The 17,473-nt window shown below is 40.3% G+C and overlaps 1 protein-coding gene across 2 annotated transcripts in view; it reads right to left on the bottom strand.

The window, feature by feature from the left end:
- sptb (spectrin, beta, erythrocytic) overlaps positions 1-17,473 on the bottom strand; it is a 45,062-nt gene that overhangs the window by 21,502 nt on the left and 6,087 nt on the right. For both annotated transcript variants that reach the window (XM_035674752.1, XM_035674753.1), the window contains 8 exons: positions 5,623-5,774; positions 5,323-5,496; positions 3,774-3,871; positions 2,400-2,480; positions 2,119-2,234; positions 1,866-1,978; positions 1,601-1,788; positions 499-616 (listed from right to left, as the gene is read on the bottom strand). In XM_035674752.1, the coding sequence (XP_035530645.1) occupies positions 499-616; positions 1,601-1,788; positions 1,866-1,978; positions 2,119-2,234; positions 2,400-2,480; positions 3,774-3,871; positions 5,323-5,496; positions 5,623-5,774 (1,040 nt within the window). The remainder of the gene's footprint in view (positions 1-498; positions 617-1,600; positions 1,789-1,865; positions 1,979-2,118; positions 2,235-2,399; positions 2,481-3,773; positions 3,872-5,322; positions 5,497-5,622; positions 5,775-17,473) is intronic.

Raw genomic sequence — 17,473 nt, 5'->3', positions numbered from 1 at the left:
GGTTTACTGAATTGCACTATAGTGTTACCAGTATAATTCAATTCATTTGCGGTTTAATTGTTGCCTCGGGATTGTGCTCTGCTAAATGAATGAATTTTGTCCATCTAGCTGAGCTGAAAAGCCTGAGCTTTAAACCCCAGACTTTTGCATGCTGATCAAAAGAGAGACAATCTTCATATGCAAAATCCAAAGCCAAGCATTTTCTTTATTAAAAGCACAGTTGAAATGATTAGTCCAGTAATTGGTTAGTTAATTAATCGTTTAATTTTCCAAACATTGCCTTGGTCCAGCTTTTCAATTTGTTGTTTTTCTTTGTCTTATGTGATAATAAACTATTTGTGTTTTGTACTGTTAGTTGGACAAAACAAGTTTTTTTTAATTGTGATGGGCTTTCTTTTGTTATTTTCTGACATTTTACAGACCAAATGATTTATTAATTAATCGCAAAAATATTCAGAAGATTAAACAGTAAGTAAAAAACATGATTTTCTTTCTCACCCTGTTGATATCCGCGACCAAGGCTCCCTCTTTAGGTGTGTAAACCCTCTGGTTGTTGGCCCTCATACGACTCTGGATGGTGAACAGCAGCACCTCAAGGTTTCCCTTCTCCTGAAACCTGAAAGAAATCAAACACAAGTCACACAAGAAATGTACATTTACTGCAGTTATGTTATTGTTTGGCCTCTGCAGACCTTCAAAATTTGGAGCATTCAGAACTTTATTGCCCCAACCCACTCTCTCTATGGATTAAATATATTCTTCTCTATGTTACCCTTGGAAATATCCAATGGCAAACTTTCTTCTTTTACAATCCCTGAGTAACGTGTAAACCACATCCAGTGTATGTCTATTATAATTGAATCTTATTCATTTTTATAGTTAATTTTTTTTAAATTATGAAAATCATTTTTCTCTATTATTACTTAACTTCCATTTAATGTCTAAGTAATTATATTACTATTTATTTATTTTTCAATTTGTCTAAATGGCCATTAATTGGTTGTGTCTGATCAGGAATGGGTCTAATATTTGTTTCCTGTTTGTTTGTTGGTATATTGCTGACTCAATAAATCAAAGAGATCTGTATTTTTGTTCATAATGCAGATAATGACAAATACAAGGTGGTTTGTGTCAATAATTTGTGATCTGAATTAATTTAAACTTTAAGTTTGAACTTGTATTAAATGGATTGAATTTATCTGGAAGAAACCCAACTAAAAACAACCTACCACACTCTTTTTTAAAGAATATCAATAATAACTGATAATAAGTCAGTAAGTGTATAACAAATTAATGGAAAGACTGTAATCCTTCTTTTATATCAGTGCGGTTTAATGATGTTATCTTGTGCCCAAAATGAAAATGTTATTAAGGAAATGTTTGGGGTTCCTATTAGAGTTAAACTCTAATTCAGTTGCTCAGAAGGTGTGTTTAAAGGTGGTGTTAAATTACTATTTGGTTTCTGTGCCTAACATCAATCATTGTAAAAGTGAGTCATGTGTTTTCTTTTTGTCTTGAAGATTTAAAACACTGGAAAAGAGAAGAGATTAGAATAGAAGTAGAGTGCAATGTAACGGAGAGGTGTCCTGGCTTGACTCACTTGGGCGGCTTCTCTACAGTGCGGTAGGTGTTGAAGGCCTGAAGCTGCTGCTGAACTCCTGTCAGAGAATTGGCAAGTTTCCGGTTGTTCAGGACAATGATGGTCTGCTCGATCCACGTCAGCAGGTCTGACGCCAATGTCTCATACTTATCAATCATCTTCTCTGTCTCGATGGCGTGATCAAGAACCTGAAGAAGGAAATCAAAGACAGTGAGGGAAGCAGGCTCGACAAGTACAAAAAGCGTGCGCCATCTTTCCATCTCACCTTTCCAACTCTCTTGCCCTCGACAGCGAGCTGCTTCATCTTCGAGAAGTAGTGGTAAAATGCCACGACGTATGTGATGATGGACTTCTCATCTGGGTTCTCTGTGAACACATCTGAAAAACAAAACAGCAACACAATTCAGTCACAGCCAAACCAGAGACACCACTAGTACTGAGGTCTTTTTTTCCACCAGGCTTTAAAGCTCATAAACATTTAGTTCTACATGAAGGCACAGCCTCCATCAGGCACTCGCCTTCTGGGTCTAACAGCTTGGTCACGCCAAGCTTTTGCTCCGCTACGTTGAAGGCGTTCTGGAGGTTGTGGGTCGGGTTGGACTTCTTCAGATTGTTATACTCCAGCAGATCTGGCCTGAAAGAGAAGGATGAAGAGAGCAAAAGAGGAAAAAAAAATTACAATGAGACAGTGAAAGAGATGAAGGAGAATGAGGAGGCAAGACACTAAGCAGACAGGGTTTTATGTGTGTTTACATTTCAGAGCTGGTGAGAGTGGATTTGGCCATTCATCTCTCCTTACCGGTGTTTGTGTATGAGAGCGTTGAAGGCCATGCCGTCTTTCCAGCTGGTGGTGAAGTTTGTGATGTTGACATTGGGATACCTGCAAAACAACAGCCAGGGGATGTCATTGACTGAACATAGGGGACATAGCTCAGGAGCTGCTGTTTTAAATCAGTGTCTGGGATCTGTTCTGCTTCTCAACAAGTGTAATTATGAAACACATATTTCTGTAGCTTCAGGCCTGAGCAGAGGAAGTGTTTTCCCAGAAGAGTATCATTTTGTGATTTCCTCACAAAATGTATTTAAGAATCTTGAGAGGTGGGAAATTTAGAGGCTCAGATTCTGTAATATGACAGAATCCAACTGGATGATAACAAAGCCCAACACATCAAACGAAGACCTTTAACCTTGTTCAACATTTTGGAAAATTTGCTTATTAATTTTCTTTCCGAGAGTGAGATGATTAAATTGATACCACTCTCATGTCTGTATGGTATATATGCTGCTACAGCCAGCAGCCCATTAGCTTATGTTAGCTTATAGAGTGGACACAGAGGGAAACAGCAAGCCTGGCTCTGTCCAAAGGTAACAAAAAGTCACCTACCAGCACATCTAAATCTCTCTAATTAAGGGACTACTTTGACATTTTGAGAACTGCTTATTGGCTTTCTTGCAGTGAGTTAGATGAGAAGATCAATACCACTTTCATGTCTATACAATAAATTTGAGGCTACGGCCAGCAGCCAGTTAGGTCAGCATAAAGAGTGGAAACGGGGAAACAGCCAGCCGGGCTGTGTCCAAAGTACCAAAATCATCCTACCAGCACACAAAACATTGGTTTTACACAATTATTGAATTATTAAATGAGATATAACATGTTAATTAATGAGCTTTAGAGGTGGTAGGTGGATTTTGTTACCTTTGTACAGAGCCAGGCTAGCTGTTTCCACTCATTCATGCTAAACTAAGCGAACTGTCTTCTACTGTAATGGTAACCTCATATTTAGCAGACATGTGACAGGTATAGATCTTCTCATCTTCTCATCAACTCTCTGCAAGAAGTTCCACAAATATAAAACTAATTTTTAACCTTAAAATCAGGAGTAATAAAAATAGCAATTTTATTTATAGATACTCAAAGATGCTTTACATAATGAATGAAATATGTAAACAAGAACCTAGAAAACTAAAACAACATAAGCACAGAAGAGAAGAGCAGTATATAAATAAAATATTAAAAGCTGTTTTTAAAAGGATTTTTGAAAAGACACAAAAAAGTATTTTTATCCACTGAAAGATTTACAGCTGTGCACAGGAGTGGGGTTTTTTATACTAATTCCCAAAGGATATTTCCAACAGCTTGGTGATGCTAAAGGTCACGCATCCCACTTACCCTGCAGTTTTCATCTGACACCACAGAAGAAGAGCGTCCTTGGCTGAGCGCGTCTCCTTCTGGTCCGCCTGGCCCGTTTCCACAATAATGTCCTGGATCTGATGAGGAACAACAAGTACAGCTGGATGGTAAATAATGAAACTTAACTAATGACTATGAGGTTTGCTATCAAACAAGAACAATTCACAACAGAGAACAGAAACCTAACTGATACCAACATGTCACTAACAGGATGTAATGTAGCAGTGGGGAACATTTTGGCAGTGTGGCACAAATACCCCTATGAAATACATTATTTATTATAGCTTACAGAAATACTAGGAGGTTTTATTTGCGTGAAACAAAACTAATCTCAAGTGATATATCATCAATTATTAGCCGACTGGATTCTCACAAATCTAAAGCTGGGGTCCAGTTGATAGAAGGAGGGATGGTAATTATTGAAGTTCTTATTTTCCCACACAGTGGGCCAGTAATTAGAGCAGTGATGTGATCTGAGAGACAGGCCCTGAGAGAGGGCTATATTTAGCCAGCTTTGGTTCTCCTTGGTTTATGCAGACTAAAAAGATACAGACAGGACCAAGTCAACTCCTTTCTTTCCTGTTTGTCTGAATTATGCAGGAGGCCATATTGTTTGAACTACCATGTCTAAAAATAACAGTGTTGCTGTCAGATTAAAAATAAATATATGCCCCCTCCAAGAAGATAAAAGAGCCAAACAGACATGTTCTGATGTTCTGGATGTGCTTCTAACAGCAGATAATAATGGCTGGAACCTGAAGGCATCACATTCCAGGAAAAATAAAGTCGAAAACATCCCAAAGGCTGACAGTTGAGACTGTTTCTGTGCTACATGCATACACACCTAAATGAGACTAAAATTAGTTATAATGTACTCTGATTTTATCTATTTATCTATATTATTTTATAATAGTCTATGGTGGCCTTATCATTAGAACATGCATTATAGTCGTTACACTTAGTCATATTTAAACTGTGGTCGGGCTGCACATGTGACCAGCTCATCATATTATTTGAAGATTGTGATACACGTGTTAAAAACCATCAATATCACGAGGTTTTCAGACCAGAACTGCAATGGTGATATTTTTAGATGTAAGAAAATCTAAAGGAATTGTTAATAAATAATGTTTTTGGTTCTTTTTTTAAAGCTAAAAACATGCTTGGGAAAACTCTGTTGGCAAGAAAATGTCCTCTACAAATGGGTTATTAGTGTATGTGGGGTTGTGACACTATGAATGATTTAAATGGTTGAATTCCAAATTGAAATTTTAAACCTCTTTTACCAACCTGGACACAAAAAAAGTCTGTTGTACACTGACACTGGGACTGCACATTGTACTGGATCTACAATATATTGCAATATATTTAATATTTCATTGGTGAACTAAGATACAGAGAAGAAGCTGTACTTCTGCTTTTACTCGGTATAACTGATAGCGAAAGACAAAGGGAGTTATTCAAATCAGCAAAGTGAAGTAAATAAAGGTAAATAACAGCTTTCGGTGTAGCCAAGGTCTTAGTTTACCTGGAAGCGAAGGATGATGGTCCAGATGAGGCCAAGGATGAGGCGATGGTTGCCGTCGACGATGTCATGGGAACCCATGTTCTCCAGGTGGACCCTCTGCTCTTTGAGGAACTGCAAGGCCTTGTCCACATTCTCCAAACAGTGGATACGCATTCGGCCCTTAGTGGGTTTTGGCTATAATGAAGAGAATGAGAATAGATGGAAGCATTATAAAGGTAAGAGTGGCCACAGGGATGACACACAATATAAAAAAGGAGATTAAAATATAAAACTGTGAGGTTTGACAAGGGAGCGTCATACCAGTCGTTCTCCGGACAGCACCTCCAGCAGTTTAATGAGCATGCGTCCGTCCCGCAGGTCCAGGTAGAGGTCAGAGATGCGACAGCCGACCCGGGACAGGATTGAGTTGACCCACTTAGTGAAGGTCTTCTTCTGAACCGCCTCACGCTCATCTGATGGGAGCACAAAGTTCAGAAAGAACATGAGCTCCCGGAGTAATGAAATAACTACAGAACAGCACAACTGGATCTGGCAGGGATTAGCGGTCTTGCTCAAGGGCACTTCGGATATATGGAGGACCCTGATGTGAGTTGAGGAAATCTTACTGGTTAAATTAATCCTCAGTGTTGAATAAAGCTGTGCACTCTCGTTAATTACTGAGAAAATACTGCTTGGACATACCCAGTTATCGTTATTAGCTCAGTCAGTTTTGTCTGCGGCAACCATGCACTCAAAAATGATTCTTTGGTTCCACTGGTTTAATCTAACTCACCCAATAATAGTATTTCTAACTTCAAGAAAGATGATTTTCCATTAACCATGGACCAATTCAGAAGCAATGGACCCCTGGGCATAGTCATGTAAAACGGCCCCTACCCCTCCTACATAACCAGAACTCTCAGGAGCTGCTGTATTTAGTTCACGCTGGAGATGATGAGAGTCTGTCTGACTGCTGTCTTAAAGCTTCCTGATACAGCAGATCTGCACCGACACTCATCTGCAGATGTTTTACAAAATAATGCAGCACACACTATACAGAATATTAAAGGAAAACCATCAAAGGAAACACAAGAGCTTTTCTTCTGTTCTGATTTAAACTGCTTTACCAAGTTTACTGTAATTTAATGAAAAGCTACTGTAGCCTCAGTATGCAGTGTAGGCATTATAATAAACAAAAAACAAGTCTTAAACTGGATTTGATATGCAGATACTCAATATTAGGAGAGCAACATCTTATAGCTCAGTAGGGATGCTCAAGAAATGTTAACACTTCAAACTGAGACTCTTTAATAATGCATCCGTGTCCGTAACTAAATCTCAATTAGTCAATTAAATGGTCAAACTTCATCACAGTGCTGCGCTGCTGAAAAAGACTCACTGTGACACATTGTTGTGTCAAAATGGGAAACAATAAAAAGAGGCCATTTTACAAGATTTGGAAACATTATTCTTACTATATATGTGTACAATGCATTTCTTTTGTGGGAATTAGAGCAATATATGTTCATCAATAAAACTACTCTAGTGGTACCATTACTTAGTTAAAATGCCAACATTTCTTGTAAACTGGCACTTTTTGCTCACTTATCAGAGTTGGGGGAGTCAAGATTGGTCACACATGCTTTGGCTATTAAACAACTGACATGCTTGACATGATTACTGATATGACTTCAGAACTTTTTTGCAAATTTGATTCACACCGTCACAAAAGAATACTCCCCAAGGAAAAGCTTGACTGTAATTATCTACATCTCCTCATCCTCCTTGCAGAGTAGATAGAGAAGTGGTGCCACATAATAACATCACATGCATTAAAACTTAGGTAAACACAAACGAGGTCTTTGCATAGTTAGGTGTAGGTGTGCGGTATTTATGCTGATATTCCTCGACTGCAGGAAGGAGAGGGGTGGAGAGAGTACGAGCGTCAGACTTGGAGAGGTTTTTGGGAGGATGAGCGCTGCCCACATGCTGACACATCTTGCTGGGCTCACGCGCTCACACTTTAAAATCATATCTCAACGCACGGCAGATGTGCCTCCCACTCAGTGGCAAAAATAAAACCAATTTCTGATGGGACCATATGTCAGCATGACCCAATGTTCTATACACTGTTTATTTTGTTTGTACACTTAATTGGAATGGGAACGGGGGCGATGTGAGTGGGTGTGCGCTTGTGACTGTGGGTTGTATCTGCATTTAGTAAGCATCTAAAATGATCCAAATCTACCTGTATGATTTAAACTCGCTCAGTTAAGTAAAAGCATACAGAGTAGAATAAGAATTTATGTGTGCAGAGCAGGACATTTTACAATTAAATCAACTTGTCAGTGCTTTTTTTGTGAGTGTGATACAGGAGGAGACAAAGAGACTGGAGCAAAGGTAAACCAGGGAAGAGGAGGAAGAGTAAAAGAGGGCAGGCAGTGAAAGGCAAGACAGAAAGTAATGCAGAGACTGACTGAGATTCAGGCAATCAGGTTTAATCTTCAGAGACCCAACTAGGAAAATAGAACAAGATACATATCCTACAGTATCCCCCCTCAACATTTTTGGTGAACTTTGTTGCAGCTGCACAGTTTCTAAATTATCTAAAACATACTTTTGGTATTTCTCTTCTGCAATTTCTTGTTACTTATCACCCTCCATACTCACCAATAACTATATATCTGCTATAAACTGATAACAACCCAGTCGATTTAATGATGTAGCTTAAAAAATGAGATCTAGAGACAACAACATCTCAGAGGCAATGGTTTAGTGGTGGCTGGAGCAGTGGGTATACTTAATTTATGCCCCAATCTTCTTTAAAGCAACCTGTCCAGCAAAGGATAAACACCCTGTGTTATAAACAGTAATGTGTAAGACTACTCTTGCACATTTCACCCAAAAATGGGTCAGTAGTATTTGTACTACTTGACTCCAGGGAGTAAAGATCATTATGAAATTAACATTAGCCACAGAAGAATTAGTACTGGCCCACAGACTATAGGGTGAGACTACTTCCATCCTCTCATGAAAATCGGACAACTATGTCATGTATGTGCCATCGTAGGAAAAACTTTTAGCTTGTAGAACTACTGTGTGCATCAGAGGGGATTTAGAAGTGGGTACACCAAATGCTGACTGAAAAATAAGTGGGTATACTATGAATATCTGTGTATACCCTCCACTACACCACTGCTCAGAGCGGAAAATATGAACAGCAAAGTGTTAGCTGGGACTGAGACTGCAGCTTGTATGCAAGTAAGATCTTTTATAATATTTATGTAAGGCTGGAAAATTCTCATCGCCATATTTATTAGCCAATATGTTTAATTTATGGATGATTCAAGGTCTTGGTACTATTGTTGAACTCAATGTCACAATATTAACAAGACTTATAAATGATGAACATTGTAATATATGCATAATGTAATAGGCTACATCTAAAATGATTCAATTAATGTCCAATGTAATCCAATCTGTTTCACTGTTAATCTTAGCCTTAAATCACTACACAAAACTGTCCCACTCAGTGATCTATTATTTCATTTCATTTTAACTATTTTTATGTAAAAATGACAAAAATTCACTGTCTCCAGCTTCTTTAATGTGAATATTTTTTATTTTACTCACCCCCAAAAAATGGTCTTCTTGGACTGTTTGGGCTATTGATCAGAAAAATTGGGACATCTAACGATATCACTATGGGCTCTGGAAACAGGGGCATTTTTTACTATTAACTGACATTCTGTAGACCAAACAATTGATCTAATCATGAAAATTATTATATATCTAATATCTGTTCATTTATCAACAATAAATATAGCTGTTTTTGATTGCAGCCTTTAGTCCAGCTGAGGTATTTTAGAATAATCCGGAGCATGGATGAGAGACGTACAATGCAAATTGACTACAGTTAACTTGCACCCACAACTCCCAACAGATACACACACTCACACATACTGTACACACACACACACACACACACACACAGCTCCTTAAAGTTTATCAGGTCAGCCACTGGTGATGAGACATTTTCCCCTCAGTCTGCCTGCTGCATTCGCCCTGTTTATTCCTGAACCCAAATAAGAGTACCAAACTACAGAGTGCAAAGGACTGCATCCTTGATGCATGACTTGTGTAATAAATGATTCAGACCCTGAGGCTGTGGAGAACAAGCAAGGAACAGCTAAAAAGCAGGAACGGAAGAAGAGGAGGGAGGAAAAGAAAAGGAAATGGTGGTAGAGAGGAGAAGTTAAAGATATCGGACTAAAGGTTAAAAAGGAGACAATGAAACAGAGTGAGATACAGGAGGAGACAGAGAGACTGGAGCAAAGGTAAACCAGGGAAGAGGAGGAAGAGTAAAAGAGGGCAGGCGATGAAAGGCAAGCCAGAAAGTAATGCAGAGACTGACTGAGATTCAGGCATTCAGGTTTAATCTACAGAGACCCAACTAGGAAAATAGAACAAGATACATTACCTACAGTATCTCCCCTACTGCTAAAAATGACCCAGTAAGCATGGAAAAAACTCCAGCTCCCTTCTTAGCATCATCAAAGAGAAGAAATCAGAGGTTATTGTATGTAAAACACATGGTGCAGCACAGTACAGTAAATAAATCATGCTTCATTCTGCTTCCCTCAGCAGAACAACAGCACGCACTGCTCCACTACATCGACGCAGACATAAAAAAGTAATGGCGATTAAGACATGCAAATAACTCAAAGCTCCAATAGGAGTGTCAGTTCTGGTTTATCACATCACAATCTGTCAGCAGAGTGAAAAACAGAGACAAAAAGCATCAACAAGACGGCCCTCTGTGCAATAAAACCTGTGACAAATGCTTTCTGAACTATTTCAGAAAGCTGCTGCCTCCGGAGGATTTTACAGTGGAGGCAGTAAGAGGACAATTAAAGTTCATCCCCGAAGTGTGCACATGGCTCTCCCGTATCATCTCACATCGGGAGACCTTGAGAGGAGACAGAGTGCACATTGATGCTTCTGGCCATTTAGGAAGCATGGGACAAACCGAGAGGGATGAGGAGTGGGAGGATTGTTGCTTGCGTGCATCCCGCAGAGCCGTCTCCAGATGAGTAGTTCAACAAGCTCAATATGACAACGTTCATCTGTGCGCCCGCTGCTGAACGCGCCCTCAGCTATCATCTAAAAACTAAGTTCTGTTCAACCACAAAAGGTAGAGGTTCTGTATTGCTGAGCAGCAAATTGATATGACATCAGAATGATTAGTGATATAAGTTTCAATATCATCTCTCTTGTTACTGTTATTATGAAGTTATACAGCATGTTAGATTGCAGGTCTTTAAAACTACATTACAGGTACTGTAAGTAGTAAAATGTCAGAGCTTATTCAAGAGTTAGAAGGGAGTTAGAAAAGTTAGAAATCACCTTAAAAGTGTTTCTCAAATCAGCAATCCCAACATTATGTCTTCATATATCGATATTGAGTTGATTCCCATAATTATATTGGATATAAACAGTTTCTCAGCTGAATTTCCTGAAAATGTTCTGTATGATGATTTATATTGCTATTAAAATATAAACTTATAATGCATAGAATGTAATAATAATAAGATTGTATCACCCCTTAAAGTATGGACTATGTAACTTTTGCTGAAAAGTGGCCACAAGCAGCAAATACAGAAAAATGACACAATGAATTATCTTGAGTCAGTTTCTTTAAAGATATCAAAATATAGCAACAAATCGAATGGGACCACAAGCTGGAATTGGCACACCTGTCTCCTGATGAACTACACTGTGTTTAATGATTGTTGTATTTTGTGGTAAACTATTCAAATTCTTTTCTCTAGCGTGTTTAAATGCGGTGGAACAGTAACACGAAAGAGAAGAATCATTAGTCAACAAACAGACTGTCAGTTACATTGTTATATCTATCTAACTTTAGCCAACATTAGCCACCATAAGCTACCAGTCATATCAGACCAAGTAAGTTCTATAGCAGCAAAACTCCAAAGTTTATTAAATTGAGCAAGAGTGCGTTTATCGCCTTTGTCAAAAGTTACATACTTTAGCTTAAAGGTTTTGTACAAGTAGGGTTTTTCATTCAGGAATTTAGATTTAAATTAATATATCTGAAAGCTACAATTTCTTTTATTGACTTACCGTATGTCTTCCACTTTAACAACGGCAGAACTGCAGCTTAAAGGGAGGCTTTGCTTTCAGGTACACTTCATAAATAGTAGAGTAGGTGTAACAGTTAAAACGATGGGCTGACTCCAACTTTACTGTATGTTTAATGTTTAGTGGTGCTGCAACAGAAGTCATTGTCATAGTGTCTTTGTACATGAATTAAATATGTGCAGCAGTCATATACAGTATCCATCTTTTCTCACTTTTCCACCGACCACACCTGCTGTGTTGCTTTTCCAACCACCCGGCTTATTTCTTCCTACATATCAGTATAAGCCTTACTAAACATTCCTCTGTTTCACATGCTTTTACTCTGTAATCTTTCATCCACTCTTTGACTCCAGTGAAAGCCCCATGAGTTATTCATGCTGATGGATTTTCCCTGTATAAAGCCTGATCCTTATTTTCCCACAGTCAGCTCTTACTGGATGTGACCCAGTGGTCCGACAGCATGCCGCTACATGCCTGAGTCATGGCACTGCCAGTGCTACCTGTCCTGCAGCCATGATACCATGTCTTTATAAACGGGGCTGTCGGGGAGTTTAGATGAAACACCTCCTCTGTTGGGTTTGTTTACGTGCTTCCTCAAGACATGTTTTCAGTCTAAGATGAATCGTCCGAGCTTTTGCTAAATGGAGTCACATTCTGCAACTGCTAAACATGAGATTAATACGCAGTAGAGACTGTCAGGATTTTGTCCAGTATTTTGACACATAAGGATTAAAGGGAAGTCCATGAAAGTCTGAAAGGTCTCACAGAGCACTACTGCAAATGTGGAAAAAAGTTTTTTGTGGCTCCAAAGGAAGCTGCGTGAAATCTGATAAATTGCCTTAGTCAGCGTCAGTTGGGTTTGGGTTTAAAAAATGACAAAAATCTGCAGTTAGAAAGAAGTGTGAACTCTGAAGTCTGCTCCTCATCTATGCTAGCAGCTCAAGGCTACATTAGCCGCTATTAGCGTAACACACCAGAATCTCAGGCCAAAACTGTTGCCGGTCGAGTTGAGTTGTGGGTAATGTACACACAAACTGCAAAAAACAAAGGCTTAAAGAACATGTATTTACAGCAAAATTTTGACAGCAAATGGGAGAAGGACGGATCGCCGGGAAGGTTTGCAGACAGATCTGAGTAAAACTAAAAGGTTAAAGGTCAAGGTGTCACAAAAACAACTAGACAAGTTGATACAAACAGCAGCAGAAATACTCAACACCAATGAGTTTGTCAAATTCTAAGAAAGATATAAGAAAATGGATGAATGGTAGAAATCAAAACACAAAACACAAACTGTCCTCTCTCTCTCTATTTATTACTTATGTTTTTCTGTTATTGTTGTTCTGTCCAACTCGATTCTACTGCAGTCTTGACCAGTTCTCCCTAATAACGGGTAAATAAAAAGTTAATAAAATTTCACGACATGCAATTGGTTGAATCAATACACTTGGCTCTGAACAATCTCTCTTCAAAACTTTGCCACTTCACGTATCAGTTGCCTCCGCAGTCTTCAGAATTCGTCAATACTTGAAATCTAGCAGAGGCAGAAAAAAAAGCATGTTTCCCCTCTCTGTTCCTGCATCGTCTCCTCCATTTTCTTCCTCTCACTAATGCACTCCTGTCATCAGGGAGTTGGATAGCATAGTGCAAGCTAACAAAATCCACAGTGACGGCAAACCTCTCTCTTAAAACCTTAATAACACAGGCAGTGAAACGTTAAACCATCAGAGAAAATGATTATTTTTTAACACCGCCAACGCAATCATTCAGGAAAAAAAGGGGGTTAGGATCAAAACACACAAATACTTTGTTCTTTGGAACAGTTTGTAATTGGTAAGGGCCATATGGAGAATAGGTGACAAGCTAAAATGATGAATTTGTTTGTTATTTTAAAGAAAAGGAGCACAGCAAATGGAGTGCATAACACTAGCTAGCAATGAATGGCTTTGGAGGGAAACGCATCTCAACCTTTTTAGGAGTTTGCCTATGAATTATTCAAAGCCAAGTCAGTGAACAATTGGGGCAGAGCCACAGCTTCCTGAAAATAAATAAATTACTACCCTATACATTTAATAAAAAGGGCCACTGCTACGTAAGCTTAGGCTTTCTTTTTTTTTGCCATTTTCCAGTTCCCACAAAAGGCTGACAAACTAACCTCACACTTGCTCACATCACAGCCCAACCTCCCTGCGATCCCATCCTGGCCTAAAACAAGTTGGGTAGGAGAGGGGGCATGATTGTAAAAGTGTTATCGCTCTCATCTGTGAGGCAGGAGAGGATGGACGAACTCTCCCTCAAACACACACAGGTGCACAAACACACAGCCCTTCCATCAGGACCCTGTACCTTGCAGCTGCCTGAAGCGTCCATCCAGGATGGAGTTGAAGCAGATGTTGGAGGTGCTGAAACTCAGCCAGCGGGCCCGCTTCATACTTTTAGCTGAGGAGGAAGAGGAGGAGGAGAGGAGGGCGGGGGGAGGGTGAGGGTGAGAGGGTCGCTGACGTCTGGGGGTGCAGGAGGAGGACGAGGAAGAGGACGAAGAGAAGGGGGAGAGTCCCGCGGGCGCCACGGCGAGCGGGACATGCAGGAGAGTTCCGTTCCTCTCCGGGTGGTGTTCAGGCTCATGCTGCTTCCCGCTGCTGCTGCTGCTGCTTCCCCTCGCTGTCTTCCTGCTTTCGGGTCTCTGGGCCCGGTGGACTGCCGGGGTGCTCCTGCTCCGACTGCTGCTCATGCTGACCCGGACAGGGGCCTCTTTCTCTGCCAGGGCATAGGGGCGGCTGGCAGCCTCCTTGGTGCCTCCGCTGCCGCTCCGGATGGATGTGGTCTCCCTGCTGCTGGCCTTCAGGCTGATCTTGACCTCTCTGAGTCGGGGTTGGCTTACAGGGGCAGCGCGCAGCAGGCACGGGCTGCTCATCCTGACCCCCAAACGACAACAACAACAACACACAGCCTGGAGCCGGCAGAGGAGCTTGGCACTCCACGTCTCTCCTCTTCTCTGTCTCTTGGCTCTCTGTCCTCTTTTCCAGATCCCTCTTGTGCTCACTCCTGCTCCCTCCCTCCCTCCTCCTTCTTCTTCTTCTTCTTTCTTTCTCACTCTCTCCTCACTGCTGCCGTGATGATGCTATGCCTCCACTCTCAGTCTGCACAAGTGCTCAGGCAGCCTTCGGTTCAGCTCAGAGTGAAGAATTCTCAAGCCCCATCCATGCATACAATATGTTTCAATACGTCCACGAGATCACACGACTCCCTCCCTCTACCCAGCACACCCACACAGTCAGTCGTGACATCACTGAATGTGAAGAGTATGGCAGGCACAGTTGTGGTTTCCTGTGCCAATAATCCAACATAAAACTGTCTATGTCAAAGGAACTGTGTCCTATTTTTAAGGTTTATGTAAGGAGCAGTGTAAATGGCTGGATATTCAGTATGTTTTGTATGTGGTTTGAAGGCATGCTGGGTGCATTTTTCTGAGTTCACAAGCTGTAAATCAGCAGTGGGTGTCATTCAGAGCGTCTCTCAACTCCTGCCTCTCTCTTCACTTTCCTCCCTCTTTGTACCACTCTCTCTCTCTCCCTTTCTCTGACAGGAAACACTGATTGCATTACAGAAACATCAGTGCAGCAGCACTCTAACACAATATCACCCACACCCACACAGAAGCCTTGATCACTTAAAGAGACAGAAAGAGACAGCAAGAAAAGTAGTGAGAGCGCTGCCCGATAAACGGTCTGGACACAACTTTAAACATTTTGGCCACCCAGATGTAGGGCTGGATATCAAACAACAGCACTTCTTTGGTACAAACCTAAATGTGTGCGTATCATTGAGTACTTGTAGTCCATTTCCATTATATAAAAACCCATTGTTGATACTATTAATGATCATTTATTTCAGTAATAGCCATTTAGTGTGTTATCATTCAGCCAGGCGCACTTACATCAAGGCGCTAACCATTTATAGCGAATGATGATTCCTTAACAAACAAACACAAGAACATTAAATTCTAATTAGGTAAACAATATTTAAACCTTCGCAGATACAGACAAAGTGGTGGGAGGGTGGTGGATTTATAAAAGCTGCCGTGTACACCTGTGAGACAATGAGTGCAAGTCCAACTGATGAATGAGCCAGTGATCAATCAACATCACTGCTCTGTATAAAACTTTTCATCATTACTAGATGAAATACCAAGTCAGAAAGGACTCACAGCCAACAGTTCATGCACATGAACACGATGCGCAAGACAACTTATCACAAGTTTAGTTCTTTAGCTTGTTTGAGTGGCCACTTAAAATATTTTTGCTGCCCACAGAGGTCAGTACACTCTGGGACATGCTTTCTCAACTAGTGGGTCACAGGCTTGTTCTAAATTGGGGTTGGAGTGTGTAGTCCAAAAAAATCTGTTTTAAATATTCAGCTATCTGATGTCTGACTTTTATTTTGACATAAAAGCTTCCACAAATATTTGAATGAAAACAGTTTTGTAGGCTTAACTTATTATTACGAATTTATAAGAATCAGCAGCATGCAGTTGTGATGTTGGTACAAGTGCTCTGATTGTAGGGATGTAAATATGGGTATATTTTATTTACATGTGTGTTTACTAGCTGTACGACTGCTCCGTGTGTGTGTGTGTGTGTAATGCCAATCTTGGCAGTGTGTGTGTTTATGTGTCGAGGTGTGTTGAAGTATGTAAGGCATTCAGATGTAACGGCACCCTCCCTGAATTCAGGGGGGAGAATGTGTGTATATTTTACCATAAAAAAAGGTCATGATTAACATTGGGCATGTGTTTACTAGCCTATCTGAAAAATACATCTGCTTGGTTTGAATTCTATAAAAGTAGGTCGCAACTTAATGACCATGGGAAAATGTGGGTCCCAACGTGAGACCAGTTTAGAACCACTGCTCTGGGACATACTAGCAGTTATAACCAATGAAACACAGAATCAACCAGGACTGAAAACTAATCACATGAAAATACCAAAACCAACAATGTCTGTTAGCCAGTTGGCTCCAATTGCTAGACCAAATGGTTCCTACTGAAGAAGCAAATCTTTAAAAACAGCTCTTAAATATATAGTTTCATTCTTAAAAAGGCTCAATAATTTCCTAAAACAGCTGCACACTGTAGTTTTTAGGAAACTTTAAGTAAATTGTGTTTTCATTGGGAACTATTTTCAGCAGCAAATTAATACACAGTTGCTGCTCTATAAAGTATTTACGGCAGCAGGACAGTGTATCTGGGATTGACTCAAAATAAACTACAGTGCTCATATTCATGTTAATGAAGGAACATGTCACCCACTGCAATGGCGTGGCTCATTGATGTGTTTTTAATCATTTTAGAACAACAATGGAGGTAACACTGGTTGGTGGGATCAATTCATATTGATCTGTTAACAAAGAGAAAAATGTAGAATATCACCTTTTGTGTGATTGTAACTTCAAATCAAACATTTGTTCACATCTCACACATTAGCTTCTTTTGCTAATTTAATAAAGGATTTGTAGAAAACATGTTTATATTTAAGTGAAGGTGTGAAACGAAAGTAGTGTTTTGATATCTGTATCTCATTTATCATATTCGCACTACTAGCAAAATATTTCAATCCCCCGTGCTACCCAGAAGGGCCTTCTCCACAGAGCTGAATTCGTGTTTTGCCTCCTTGTGGCTGACCTCTCTGGTGTCTACAGCTTTACAGATATGAGCATGGTGTGACCCTCAACTCCCCTTTTGTTGTCCACCACAGAAACACCGCTATTTTAAAACCCCAAGCAGCCGTCCCACAGGTGGGTCACAGCCTACCAGCTTAGCCAGAAATGCCAGAGATCTGTGCTATGGGAGGCAGACGGGCAGGGCAGCTGTCCAGATCGGTCAGACGGTGGTCATTCTGGGAATGTGCAAGTGATCCCAGTTACTCGCAGAGGGTGTGGAGCACTGTCAGGGCTCAGCTGCTGGGGGTGTGTGACACCACGAGATACATGCAAAACGACACACACACACACACAC

This window comes from Morone saxatilis, unplaced genomic scaffold, assembly GCF_004916995.1.
Source record: "Morone saxatilis isolate NCDOM2014 unplaced genomic scaffold, NCSU_SB_2.0 Contig3, whole genome shotgun sequence".
Classification (NCBI taxonomy): domain Eukaryota; kingdom Metazoa; phylum Chordata; class Actinopteri; family Moronidae; genus Morone; species Morone saxatilis.
This window is presented reverse-complemented; position numbering and strand designations above follow the sequence as displayed.